Below are 13622 nucleotides of genomic sequence, written 5' to 3' on the forward strand. Positions count from 1 at the left end.
CCCTTACGCGATGACGCAACGCGACAACTGCGGGTCCCGATTGCTGCAGCCGCTTGTCAGTGTGACGAAGATTGGCACTCAGGTAAGCTGTCACTCAAAATCCCTCTTTTTCCGCTCGCTATCAATCAAACAATCTGGGCCGCACGCAAAAATGCCCCGGGGCGAGCAGCGCGGACCTGGTCGGGGCGGCGGAGGGTTGTTTTTGGGAGGGGGAAGCAGAAGCGGGCAGAGCTCCGGGAAGAATTAAAAAAAAAAAAATCTGTATACAGGGGAAGGAAGGGGGGGGTAAAAAAATATGTCGGCGTTTTGGGGGCAGAGGAGGATTGTGGAAGAAGCAAAGGGCGAGAGCGAGAAAACGAGGCCCGACAGTTGTAGCGTTAGCGCGGAGGGGAGGGGAGGCAGAGGGCAGCTGTCCCCGCCTGATTGATTGACTGATGTGGGAAGGTTTTTGAGGATCAGCCCGGTGTTAGCCTGGTGTGCAGCTTCTTATTATCACCGCAGTCGACTTTAGTGAACACGGCTGACGAGGGGATGCATATTCATTTAAAATGTTAATGGAAAAGCGGCCGTCTCGTTATTCGGGGGCAAACACGGCTCTCCTCGTATCAATCCGCAGCGGGGTCTTTTTTTGTACCTGGCTAGCTTAAGCTGCGTTAGCTTGTTTTTTTTTTTGGCACCGAGTCCCCCCTTTTGCTAAATATGGCGCTTTGCATTTTGGCTGCACCGCACCAGCACGAGAAACACTTTAAAGTTAACAGCTAGCCACCGTGCTAACGCTAGCCGTAGCTACGGGCTAACCCTCGGCTCGTAATGCTAAATGCTAACGCTACACTTAGCATCGCGAGCTAGCTAAATATTGTGGGGAAATCCAGACGAGCCTCTTTGTCTGCGAGTTACACTGATATCCTCACAGTTTGGGGACAGTTAGCTGATGTTAGCACCGAGGCTTTTTTAAACTTTTACGTCCTTTTGCCGCCACAAATGTTACGAGCAAGCTAACACGGGGCTAAAAGCTAATTTCATCGTGGTGGGTGTGTTTAAAAGCAGTTAACTGAAGCTCACTATTACCACAACAAGGCACCTCAGGGTTTGTTTAACAGCCTCTGTTGTTTTATAGGAAAGGCCTGAACAAAAACCTGTAATAATAATTACAGGATATATCGGAATAAATTGGTAAACGCTGTCCCTTTTTATGTGTAATGTGACTGTTTTTATGAGGGTGCCTTCACAGTCCCTTGTTTTGCCCAGATGTGTGTGTGTGTGTGCACATACCAACACACAACAGCAAGATTTTAGTTTATTTAAATGTTTTTATAACTTCTGTTGTTGTCCAAAAACTCCACGTCCATTTTTAATCACGATAATGTCGGTTTTTAATGAAACACCCGGCAGAAAGTCACATTAATCAGCATTAATGTTCAACATCTGTCCTCTTGAAGTATGAAAATAAGCTTGTTTTTTTCCTCCTTTAATCACACCAGCACAGTTCAGAAACAGCCAACCATCATGTAATCATTCTGACATCATGACAGTTGCATTATTAAAAGCCAGTCTAACTGTGTGATGTGTGTATTGTGTAGGTTGGCCACCTGTCCCTGCGCTCTATAATGCCCCAGTGTTTGCAGCATCTGCAGTGAACGTGATGGCAGCCCAGTCGGTTTCCATAGACAAGTACCCAAAGGGAGAGCAGCAGGTGGGTGAGAGGGAGATTTTTGGTTCGGGACCTCGAGGCCTGAACACAGCCGGCTCCATCTGCACTTTTTTTTATACTTGTTTGCTGAAGATAATCATCCACAACAGTGTTTGCAACAACAACAACAGAGGAAATGTTTCAGGCTACAACTCGCAGTGTTCTGCATCCTCTGCACACGGATCCCCCTGTTTATTTTTAGTGGCGATAAGTCAGACAAAGGGAAACAAATTATGCATGTAACACCATAACACAGGCAATTTTAATGCTATTACATCAGTTTTAGTAATCTGTTGGCGGCGTGCGTGTCTGTCTGTGGCAGGCCACCACAAATAAATCACTGTATGAGACACTGATGCAGTTTGAAGACCCCTTTCCTGCCAAGTATTTATGTGTCTGTGCTTATGTAAATTGCTTACAAAACATCTTTATTCAAGTGCCAAATTTGGGGGTGTCGAGAGCTGAGAAGGATCTATGACTAATGAGAAATTTTCCACCCCAAGCAAGTGCTTATTTTTAGCATGTTTGTGCTCAATCTAAGTCATTGTTGGTCTCAGTCACATGGTCGGGGATGGGATTTATGCCCTGGGTTGTGTGAAAGAAAAGGAGGAGAAACCTGGCTCCTGATCTATGAATGCGCCTCGAGCTGAGCGCTGCAGAGGCCGCGGCCGCATCCTAATGTGTCCTGTAATTTGCATGTGGCGACAGGTGTGTAAACAGAGTGTCTCCATTATATTCTCAGTTGCAATCAGAGCGCAACATTAGATATGTTAGTGTTTACGTCTGCATCGTGATTGTCTGGATGCAGTCTAGCCATGGTGGGCTTGAGACAATGCAGACACACATTTCAGTGCATCCTTTCACTGAAGGTGTGTTAAAGAAAAGGTTCATCCAGAAATGAATATTCACTCCTCGACTCCTCCCTCCATGCTGATATAAAGTCAGGTGAAGTTTCGTAGTCAACAAACCATTTCTGGAGCTTCACAACAAAACAGTGTTGCAGCATTCTTCTAAACTTGTTTTAAAACCCCAAAAACAACCAAAAACTCCATTAAAACTCTGCTGAATCAGCTGTTAGCACTTCCTGTTCGCAGTGTACTCATGGATGTACAGACAACTATCACTGGATTACTTTGATACTGAAGAAAAGTTAAAAACATGATGTTTCTCAGGCAAGTTCTGCTCATGTAAGGAGCGTCTTTTCTGAGGATTTCTAAGTAGATTTATGGAGTCATCATCTCCTCCCTCCACGCTGATGGAAAGTCAAGTTTCATAGTCCACAAAACATTTCTGGTGCTTCACAGTAAAACAGCGCTGCAGGATTCTGCTAAACAACTGAAGTCACTTGTTTTTAAAACGTGAAAAGCAACCAGAAAAATGTAAAATGGCTCCACACAGCTGGTCCGGTGTAATCCAAGTCTCCAAATCGACGTGAGAAGACTTCATCTACACCCTTTTTTAAGCGGAAATCTTCACTGTTGCTGCGAAGTTAAAAATGTTGGGGTGTGCAACCTCGCCCGCGCATCGAGGGTGTGAATAACGTCTTCTCGAATCAATTTTCGGATCTCGGGGCTTTTGTAGACTCGGATTACGTCAGACAAGCAGAATGGGTTTTTTGTTTTTTTACGTTTTACTACGAAACTTCCCCCGACTGTCTATCAGCATGGAGGAGATGATGACTGAGTTTTAATTTTTGGGTGAACTTTTCTTTTAAGCTCAACCTCTCTAACTAAAGAGTGCTGTGATTAGCTGACACAGGACTGAAAACCCTAACCCTCGTAAACAAATCTTCACACTCACTTCAGATTAAAGTAATCTCAGTCTTGTGTGAGAACGTACAGACCTTGTTCTCATGACTTTTCATATTGAAGCAAAGCTCTGTGTGAGGCTTTGCCCTGCAGCCACTCTCGCTCTTCACATGATGTCTTTATGTCGCTCATTCTCCGCCTTTCTCCTCACCTCGTCTGTCAGTTTCTGTCTCTCTTTCTTTTCCTCACGTCTGTTTTTCCTCTTTTTTTTTTTTTCTGCAGATGCAAGGTGTGGCGACGGTAGACAGCGATTCGGAGCAGAAGTTTATCGAGGGGACGTTGGCAGAGGCGCCCAGCCCGGCGCCCACAGAGCCGCAGACACCCATGGACGTGGACAAAGCCTCCATATATCGGTAGAACGAACTGTGCTTGTGGCCTCTGTTCCTAAATCTGTCTTAACTTCATCACTGGGGAAATCATATGATGTCCGTGAAGTCCTCCCCTTTGTTCATGTGACTTTCATATTTCTTTCTGGAATTTGAAAAGTGAAAGAGTGTTTTAACACCTACTGCTGATTGTTTTGTTGTCTGAACTAATGGAAGTGTTTGTTGCATTTGTTTTGTTCACACTGCCCACGTACAGTCTAATCAGAGCCCACAAACAAGTCACATGGTCTCACATAAAGCTCATTTATTGGAGAGTGTCTGTCAGTGTACTGGTTGAACTGTAGAAGTCGTATCGCTGTAGTCTTGTGTTCAGTAGATGAGGAAAAATCAAAGCTTTCAGATAACTTCAACACCTTTTTTGTTGCGTTAGATCCAGACGATATCACTGAGGAGAAGGTGTAATAATATGTTTTTTGAAATAAATGTGCAATTAAGCACCTTTTCCTGTCTTTGTGCACCTTCCACAGACATCCCCTGTTCCCTCTCCTGGCCCTGCTGTTTGAGAAGTGTGAACAGTCGACGCTGAGCTCCGACTGCATCACCTCGGCCAGCTTCGACGTGGACATCGAGAACTTTGTCCGCAGTCAGGAGAAGGAGGGGAAACCCTTCTTCAGCGAAGACCCTGAACTCGACAACTTGGTGAGAACCTCAGGGGTGGAAATCCTCTAACCCTAACCCCCCATTTCTGGTTGTTGTTTTTCTTTTACACACTGCTCAGGCCCATAAATCACCCAAACTACTTTAAGGGTGAACTACATATTGAGAGTTCGCAGCATAAACAGACCTGTTTGAAAGACAAGAAGAGAATAATACAGTTTTATTTTTCTAAAATGGAAAAAGAGTTGTTATTAATTAGAGTCAAAGCTTGTTGACAGAGTTAGATTTCACCGGTTGTCGTCTGATCCGAGCATCTGTTGGACCTTCAGCTCCCGTTCACATCTGGTAAAGATTTATATTTTGGGCTATCAACACAAGAGCAGGTGACTGAAAAACAGTTTTAGATCTGAGGTATTTGACAAAACCAAAACAAGAATGTGAGGTATTTCACAAAGAAATCCAAAGTGGAACGTCACACACTCAGTAGTCGATGACCTTTAACCTCAGCAGCCTGGTGAGATGCAGTCCTAGCCACGTATTTATCAGAATACAGGACCTCCTCAGAATGATTAAACGTCACCATCAGTCACCGAGCTGGTGAATCTGACTAAGTTTCAACTCGGACAACTTGAACCGTTTGAAATACAACATGGGGTCTGGTGCTGTAGCTGACCCTGACCTCTGACCCTCCTGAAGGAGCCAGGTTTAACTTTAGTTTCCCTCACCCAACCACGAGGGACAGAAATACCAAAAGAACCTGCTAGAGATATCTTTTAAGCTCCAGTTGTAGGGCTGCAACTAACAATTATAATTATTATAGATTAATCTGATGATTGTTTTCTCGACAAACCAGAGTCCAGAGTGATGTCTTCAAATTGCTTCTTTGGTCCAACCAACAGTCCAAAACCCCCAAAACTCTTCATTTACTGACAGAAATGATGAAGAAAAGCAGCGAATGCTCACATTTAAGAAGCTGGAAGCAGCAGACGATGTTTTTGCTTCAGAAATGACAGAAATGATTAATAAAAATAGTTTGCAACTAATTTTCTTATGATGGACGAATCTACTAATCGTTGCAGCTCTACTAGTTTAACACTGTGTGTGTGGTATTTTAGCTTTTGCTCATTATGTTGAATTCACTTTCTGATTCATCTTTTATGTGTTACAGTTGGCAAGGAACAATTCAGAGTAATCAATGAAAATGATAAAACTGACCTAAATGTTAACACAGGGTATCTGAAGGTTTTGAAAGTTTTACATTGATCAGGACCGCCTCTGAAACACACAACGATTTATGATCAAATCTTCTCTCTTTCCATCAGACATGTCGCTGCAGGCAGGCTTGTTACTTTTATAAACCAAGTCTTGTCTAGAGCTGCAACGATTAATCGATTAGTTGTCGACTATTAAACTAATCACCAACTATTTTGATAATCGAATTAGTTCCTCTATGACAGTAAACTCGATATCTTTGGGGTGTGGACAAAAGACATTTGAGGGTGTGGGAAACATTTTTGGACATTTAATGATTAATCCATGATTAATCAACAATGAGCAAGCAGTAGGACCTCAATGAGGAATAAAACATTATAAGATGAAGGAAGAAGCTTTTCGTCGACTGTCGTGAACCTTTTCGTAGTATTCTTAACACCGCCTCTGTCGTTCAGATGGTGAAAGCCATCCAGGTGCTGCGGATCCACCTGCTGGAGCTGGAGAAGGTGAGCGACCTTTGTAAGGACTTCTGCAGCCGCTACATCGCCTGCCTCAAGACAAAGATGAACAGCGAGACTCTGCTGAGTGGAGACCCGGGAAGCCCGTACTCCCCCGTAACAGGCCAGGTCCAGGGCTTCTCACCCACCAAGACTCAGGTAGGGACTCGGGGTGGACTGAACGCATGATCATCACCGCTGGGTGCCATGAACAGTTGGATCCGACAGCAAGTTAAATTATTATTCCTAAAAAAATCAGATTAACATGACAAACACGTTGCTGTTGCCTGCTCTGTGCTCTGCAGACCACCAGCTCCATCTCGGGGACCATCAGTCCCCAGGGTCAAATTGTGGTGCCTGCGTCAGCCCTGCAGCAAGGGAACGTTACTGTGACAGCTGTCAACCCCACCCAGGTGGTTGCAGGTATGTCACCTTGGCATACGACCGCTCCCTCAGGTACTTGACTGTTACTGCAGCTGCTATGTTGTCATGAAGCAGCGGGACACGATAATCAGAGCTGTTTACAGGCAGCTGTCAGTGGATTATATTAATCTGTGTGTGTGTGTGTGTGTGTGTGTGTGTGTGTGTGTGTGTGTGTGTGTGTGTGTGTGTGTTAATTCCAGGTGGCACGGTGTACCAGCCTGTTACAGTCGTCACTCCTCAGGGCCAGGTGGTAACACAGGCTCTGTCTCCCGGGACAATACGCGTCCAAAACAATCAGGTACTCCTTCCCTCCGTGTGACTGTGAGGCTGAATCAGTGCTCCTGAAATGAGGAGGTGTGGAGGCATTAAAGGGGACGTACGCGAGGCCGTGGATCTAACACATTATTTCCTCTGTTATCCTGTGGTAACACAGCTACAGTTAAACTTTATTTGTTTTCTTGAGATCACAAGATATTTATGTCATTATCACGAGATAACGACATGATTAATTCACAAGAAAGCAGTGATGGCTGATGGATGACTTGAACAGTCATGTAGGGAAGGGAAGCCTTTTTCTACATTTGTTTCGTGCTGTTATGCTTTATTCTGAATTAGTCTTTGAGTAAAAACTGAGTGAACGTGATGTTGTCAGTCGAGTTCGCTTCATAGTTTGTCAACATGGACAAATTGTTCCTGGCATCGATTCCAGCAGTTTGTTATCTGGAGATCTCGACTGAATGATCTCGTTATATCAAGAAAACAAATATAATTTAACTCATTATTACGGGAAAACGGAGGAAATATGTTTGACCCATGGCCGTTTTGGTCCTCCTACATGAAGTGGAAAAAACTGGTAAAACCGCTGTTTTTTGTGTCAGTGGTTAAGATAAAAATATGTAATATATTATAAATGATTAACTAATGATCGATTGTTAAGGCAGCCGACTCACAATAAAAGCCTTGTTCAGAAATAGGAAAGCAAATTTTAAGGAATTTCTATAATTGATAAACATTTGTAGGAAGTGTTATAGTAAATTCTGACTTTCAACGTTTTATTTTATTTATTATTTTGATGTTAAACTCCAGAAGAAGAAAAGTTTAGATGTATCACAGTTGTCCTGATGGATTGTGGTGCCGCCACACTCTCATTCATGGGCTCTCATTATGTTTCATCCAGGAGTGGTTCAGTCCTGAAAGTCCTGTAGCTGTTCTGCAAATACTTTTTAATTTTTAAAAAAATTAAGTTTGGCCCTCGGAGCTAAATTTCATCATGTTAGTGATTCTCTGCACGTGAACTGTAAAAACCTCATCAATCGCTTGTTTTTCACTGGATTGAGTTGAAATTTGTCCCGAACATCCAACAAACCCTAAGGATCATTTACAACATTTATTCTTTTAGATAGTTGTTGCTGAGTGGTTACACTCATCAAATTAATTAATTAACAGGAAGTCATTTTTTTTACAGAACAAAGAATCTGTCATTTTCAAAAAATCATATTTGGCCCTGCATGAAAAACTGACTTTCTGGGTTATTTTGACTGGATTTTCCCAAGAAGGATTATTTTAATATCCTTGAAACTTTTGTGCGTGAAAGTGTTGATAATCAAAGACGTTACATCACTCCTTTATCAAATATAATATTTGATCTATGAATATGTATCGTGTGTTTCTCTACACCCACGGCTGCGGATGTTGTCACTGTTGTTCTTGAGAAAAGCTTCGTCGTGGCTCGTTCAGACGTTGTTCTGTTTAAATCCCAGCTGTTTAAGTGTTGTTGTCGTCTGCGTTCAGCTCCAGCTGCAGTTTCACCAGGACCTGAACCTCTTTAATCACGACGACAACTCAACCAAGAACAAACGTGGTGTCCTACCCAAACACGCCACCAATGTCATGCGCTCGTGGCTCTTCCAGCACATCGGGGTGAGTGTGTGTGTGTGCAGCAAATCTTTGCATGTTTAACACTTTAATCCTTAAAAAGGAAACACTGAGTCATTTCTTCCTCTGCTGCAGCACCCGTATCCAACAGAGGACGAGAAGAAACAGATCGCCACTCAGACAAACCTGACGCTCCTGCAGGTCAACAACTGGTGAGTTCAGGCGTCAGTTTTCAAAAGTTTGAAATATAGAAAATCAAATTACTGAACAATTGAAGGCAAATGTTGTTACTTTAAAAGCAGATGTGGCTTCTCTGTCTTATCAAGCTTGTTTTAACCGTGTTTTATATTTCTTGTTTATTGCTCTCGAAATCCCAGATTTAATTGCATATTTATTTTGTTTTATTTCTCCAAGCTTTGCTAGTTTTGCACCTATTGTATATTTTGAGAGGCACGTTGTAACTTTAGGATTTGAAGGGTGCTACAGAAATAGTTCATTTCCTTCAATTTTTAAGATTTGCTGACAAACTGAGGGTAGAAGACATAATTGTGATCCATTTAAGAATATACCATAAATTCAAAGATAGAAACTTGTAAATAACTTTTAAAAACAAGATGATTAATGTCATATTTCCAAGTCTGAGATTTTAAATCTTGGCCAGCACAGAACTTCCTGCCATCCGTTTGAGGGCCACAGCCTCAGTCATAGAAGGGTAACTCGCTCTTTTTCCACTTTTGTTGCTAGATATATTTATACTACTTTTACACCAAAATCAGAGCGTAAATGCACTAAAACCACTAAAAAAGGCGGTTAACTACTTTCACATTGCCAGCAGGAGAGTTTATCCCTGTTTTTCTCCCCCTTGTGTGTCACATTCGTCATCATGAATACGGCAGGTCGACAGGGAACAGTAGAAAGCAGTAGATCAGATACCTCATCAGAAAACATCCAGACGACGTTAAACTTTTTTAAAGAAGTTTTAATCAATAATAATCTGAATTAGACGCATCGTTTTCTCCAGAGTTGATCACCAAAGTTGCTAATGAGTGAGACGTCTTACTTCTTTCTCACCTCTGTTGAGTTAAACTTGCGCAGCACCAATCAGGCAGCTGATGGAAGCCACTCAGGTAGTTACTTTTTTATCTTTAACTTCAGTCTCTCTTTGAAACTCAGGTTTTTTGACCATCTTTGACTGAGAAAAACAGGTTTGCAGCTTGATTGAGGGAATTTTCGGCAGAGATGTTTTCATCACAGCCTGTCAGGACTAAAGGTTTAAAGCTCTACAGGACACTATAACAACACGTTCCAGCCGGTACTAAACCAACCTGTGTTTGGTGTCTCCAGGTTTATAAATGCACGGAGGCGGATCCTGCAGCCCATGTTGGACGCCAGCTCCTCTGAGACACCAAAAGCCAAGAAGAAGACGCCTCAGAACCGGCCACTGCAGCGCTTCTGGCCCGACTCCATCGCCGCGGGGGGAGGAACTCACCAGCAAGTTACCATGCCAGACGGTACGCAGCACTGTTCTACATGTAGTGAAGACTTTATTTCAGGGCACTCGGGGTCAACTCAACGTGAAGCTATCAGAACGCTGATGCAGATTTTTATACAACCTCATATTACTTGTGACAAATAATCAATAACGGTTGAAGTTCATCGTCTGGCTGCACCAAATTGATTTTAACAACAGCGTCAGAACAAGGCCGTATGTATTTCACTGTGAATGTGCTGCTTGTGTGTTTGAGGCAACAAGTCGTCTGCCTCGAGCTTCAGCTGGGACAGTAAACTACAGAACTCGTTCTGTTCTAAGCTGTAAAATAATTTATTTCATGGGCTTTAAAGTCCAACTGAACTTACATTTAGGGATGCAGGGTAACCGATAATTATCTGCATCTCATCGTCGATATAGATAAAATAATTTCACAAATGTATTTCTTGAAAAAAGTTACTTAGCTGTAGTTTATGCACACCTGAGCGAGTGAAAGGCTTCTTCTTCTCTGTGTTTATTGGTGGATCGCAAACCAACTTGCATACAGCCTCCGACAGTTTCGCTGTGTAGATGCTGCGCTGGTGAAACCAATGAAAGCAGTTTGGCTTCAGATTATCAGCTGGAATTCAATTAATGGCTGATAGCTGATAATAGACATTTCCCATTATAAGGCTGATAATTTATCATAGATCCCTCTTAAATTGTCCACTTCTTTGGTCTGAAACAGTAAGCTCCTGTAACCAAAGTGACAAATTAATATTTGTATATCTTTTGTAGGTAGTGGTGGTGGTATGCACCTTTTAAAGCTGTTTGTGAGCAGCCAATAAACACAGAAGAAGAACAACAGACACGCTGTTGTCGCGCTCATGACGTCAAACTGCTGCACATGTGTAGAGCCACGCGCTGTAGACCTGAGCCACGCACGTCGTCTGGTGAGGACGTTTTTTTACAAGAAGAAAACGACACGAGTGAAAAAATCTCATCACAGCTGGAATATCAGATAAACCATCTTTGCTCACTACGTCTTAGCCGTTGTTTCACTCAGGTGTGCATAGAAAAGCATAAAATGTCAGTTTCTATCATCGGTTATTTTATCGGCCGAAAAAAATCCATATTGTGCAAGTTTCCATACAGCCAGTCAAATCTTTGCAGTTACGTCTGTGTTTCATCAAACAGACGGTCACACTGAGCCAGACAGCAGCTACACGACAAAACAAACCACATTTACTTCCTGTTAAAGTCTCTCAAAAATGAACACACGTCTTGTTCTCAGCTCGAGCTGCAAAGACTAACCACTGAGCTGTAAACTATTAAGTTAATCACCAACTAGTCCGAGTCCTCTGATGTCATCTCGTTACATGTGAATATTTTCTGGTTTCTTTCCTCCTCTGTGACAGTAAACTGAATATCTTAGGGTTGTTGACAAAACACTGATCGACATTTTTCAACATTGTCTGACATTTTAAAGACCAAACAACCGATCGATTAATCGAGGAAATAATCAACAGATTCATCGACAGTGGGAATAATGTTTGTTGCAGCCCGGACTGAACTTTAGCTTGTTGGGCGAGTTAACTGCTGACGTCAGTTTGCAGCTGCTGTGGTTCTTCTTCTCTCTTCATAACAACACGCCGTCTGTCCCTGACATGTAGCCCACAGCGCAAGTTTGTTGACTTTGTCTCAACCAAATTTAAATCATTCATTGTTTTAGACTAAAACACGAAGTTGGAGAGTTGTCGCACTTCAACACGCTGTAATAAAAAGTGTTTTAAACAGTGTTGCTGCCATCCTCAGGTACCATGGTGACCATGAACGTGGAGGGTCTGCAGAGCCTGACATCAGACGGCGCCACGCTGGCGGTGCAGCAGGTGATGCTGGGAGGCCACAGTGAAGACGAGTCGGGGGACAGCGTGGACGAGGACGACGAGGACATGGCCGGGCTGGGCCTGGACAACAGCGACTCATTGCAGTAGAGGACACACTCCCTCACACTCTGATCTACACACACACACACACACACACACATGACGTGCGTAAATAGGTCAGCAGAATGCATGTGCGTTCAGACACACACGACGAGTCATAGCGCGCGCGCGCACACACACACACATTAGGTTTACATAGAGCACAAAGCTACAGGACGTGACGGTCCTGCACTCTTCCAACCCTCCACCCTGCTGAACGGCGGTTTATGCTGCGTGTGTGTACATCAGGAGTTTCATTTCAGAAACCGTTTTATAATTATTTAGTTGACGTATGCGAGTGCACTTTTTTTGTATATTTAAGCTCAAAAAGATTAAATCAAACAAACGGAAGAAAAAAAGAAGTGTTAAAACACCCGAAGCAAGTTTGTAAGCTCCGTTACTAAATGTTGACTGATTCTTTTTATTTCGTCCCCGTCCCCGGTTGAACTCTCATTTTGGATGCCAACACTTTAAAGTTGTATCTGTAAGAGTTTGTCTTCACTTTTTGCATGCTTGTGTTTTGAGTAGATGTGCGCACTCTTACGACTGACTCCACGGCTCGTCGCAGAGCCCGAGTGGAGAGAATGAAAAAAAAAAAGAGGAGAGATGCTTATTTTTATATACAAACATATGAAAGTAGTGTTTTTTTGTTTCATTTTTGTGTTCTCCTGTTTTGTAAGGAATATTTATGTACAGATTCATAATTAAAGCTAGCGACCCTGTTTTCCAGGGTTCTTTGAAGTTTTCTAAAAAACAGAAAAAGAAATTGAATGCTGAAGAAAATTGCTATTTAAATTGGTTTTAAACTTACGATACTAACAAGGCCTTACGTGTTTTTCTTTTCTAAAGAATTCTTGCCAAGAAGCACAAAAACAAAGCGTGACCCTCGGTGAAATTGGTCAAAAAGACACTAAACTGCAGAACGCTTGTGCGGTTCTGCGAAGCATCGTTGATAATTTTACTTCATCCGTGAGAGATCTCTCGCTGCAGTGCTCCGATTTTTTAAATACAGCCTCATTGTGTATACCATCCATCTTTTAATCATTTTACAGTAGTAGCGTAGGCGTCACTTTCTCAAATGCACAATCCAGAACACTATGCTGATCACACAATCACAAAAGGGTCCGACTGTGAGACCCCTGGAGCGGCAGCATCCACAGTGACATGAACTCCATCATCATCAACACGAAGAAGCAGCAGCAGTGGACTTTTTGCACGCATTAAACTTTTATTTATGTACACGCGACTGCGCTGAAACAAAGAGGAAGTTGGACTCTTTGTTGTTGCCGAAGCGCTGCGGCCTGTCGGTCCCCCCGACACTACAAACTGATGTAGTGAAAGATTTGACAGCTCGTTATCAATATGTTGATATTACTGCACAAATTTGGGGTGCCTCTCGTTTGAATATCTGTAATATTGTACTGTACAACAGTTGTCTGTCAATAGTTGCAGTAATCTGGTTTCTATCCCTCTTGTAAAGACTTGAAATGCAGCCTGAAGAGGAGGGGGTGTAGTGACGGTGAGCTCTCGGTTCCTCACGTGCGTCTGTCTTGCTTTTTATGAAGCGTTCTTCACTTTTCTCTCGTCTGTTTTGCCTTAGAGCTTTCTATTTTGGAATAAACGATGCCTAACTCTCAGCCGTGCACCGTCTCTTCTCTCTGCTCCGTCAGGATGAGTGTGG

At 42.8% G+C, this 13622-nt stretch overlaps 1 protein-coding gene across 5 annotated transcripts; it reads left to right on the top strand.

Annotated features, from left to right (window-relative positions):
- Positions 1-27: 27 nt before the first annotated feature.
- On the top strand, positions 28-13578 carry pknox1.1 (pbx/knotted 1 homeobox 1.1). 5 transcript variants are annotated; one of them, XM_073473736.1, is made up of 11 exons: positions 28-82; positions 1581-1693; positions 3721-3851; positions 4352-4523; positions 6149-6349; positions 6496-6646; positions 6814-6911; positions 8405-8533; positions 8624-8700; positions 9833-9999; positions 11772-13578. In XM_073473736.1, exons 2-11 carry the CDS (start codon positions 1643-1645, stop codon positions 11948-11950), a joined length of 1356 nt encoding a protein of 451 aa, XP_073329837.1. In that variant the 5' UTR covers positions 28-82; positions 1581-1642; the 3' UTR covers positions 11951-13578. The 5 variants fall into 5 exon arrangements, with proteins under 5 accessions (XP_073329837.1, XP_073329836.1, XP_073329839.1 ...); XM_073473735.1 differs by lacking the exon at positions 28-82 and adding an exon at positions 230-1027; XM_073473737.1 differs by lacking the exon at positions 28-82 and adding an exon at positions 303-474.
- The last annotated feature ends 44 nt before the right edge of the window (positions 13579-13622 follow it).

This window comes from Pagrus major, chromosome 9, assembly GCF_040436345.1.
Source record: "Pagrus major chromosome 9, Pma_NU_1.0".
In the NCBI taxonomy this organism is placed as follows: domain Eukaryota; kingdom Metazoa; phylum Chordata; class Actinopteri; order Spariformes; family Sparidae; genus Pagrus; species Pagrus major.

What these genes read in the sequence shown, in the direction of transcription:
- pknox1.1 (XM_073473736.1), top strand. Translation starts at nt 1,643, where the DNA reads ATGGCAGCCCAGTCGGTTTCCATAGACAAGTACCCAAAGGGAGAGCAG. An exon ending in TACGCGTCCAAAACAATCAG is followed by an intron (nt 6,912 to 8,404) that starts GTACTCCTTCCC and finishes GTCTGCGTTCAG; the next exon opens with CTCCAGCTGCAGTTTCACCA. An exon ending in GCAAGTTACCATGCCAGACG is followed by an intron (nt 10,000 to 11,771) that starts GTACGCAGCACT and finishes TGCCATCCTCAG; the next exon opens with GTACCATGGTGACCATGAAC.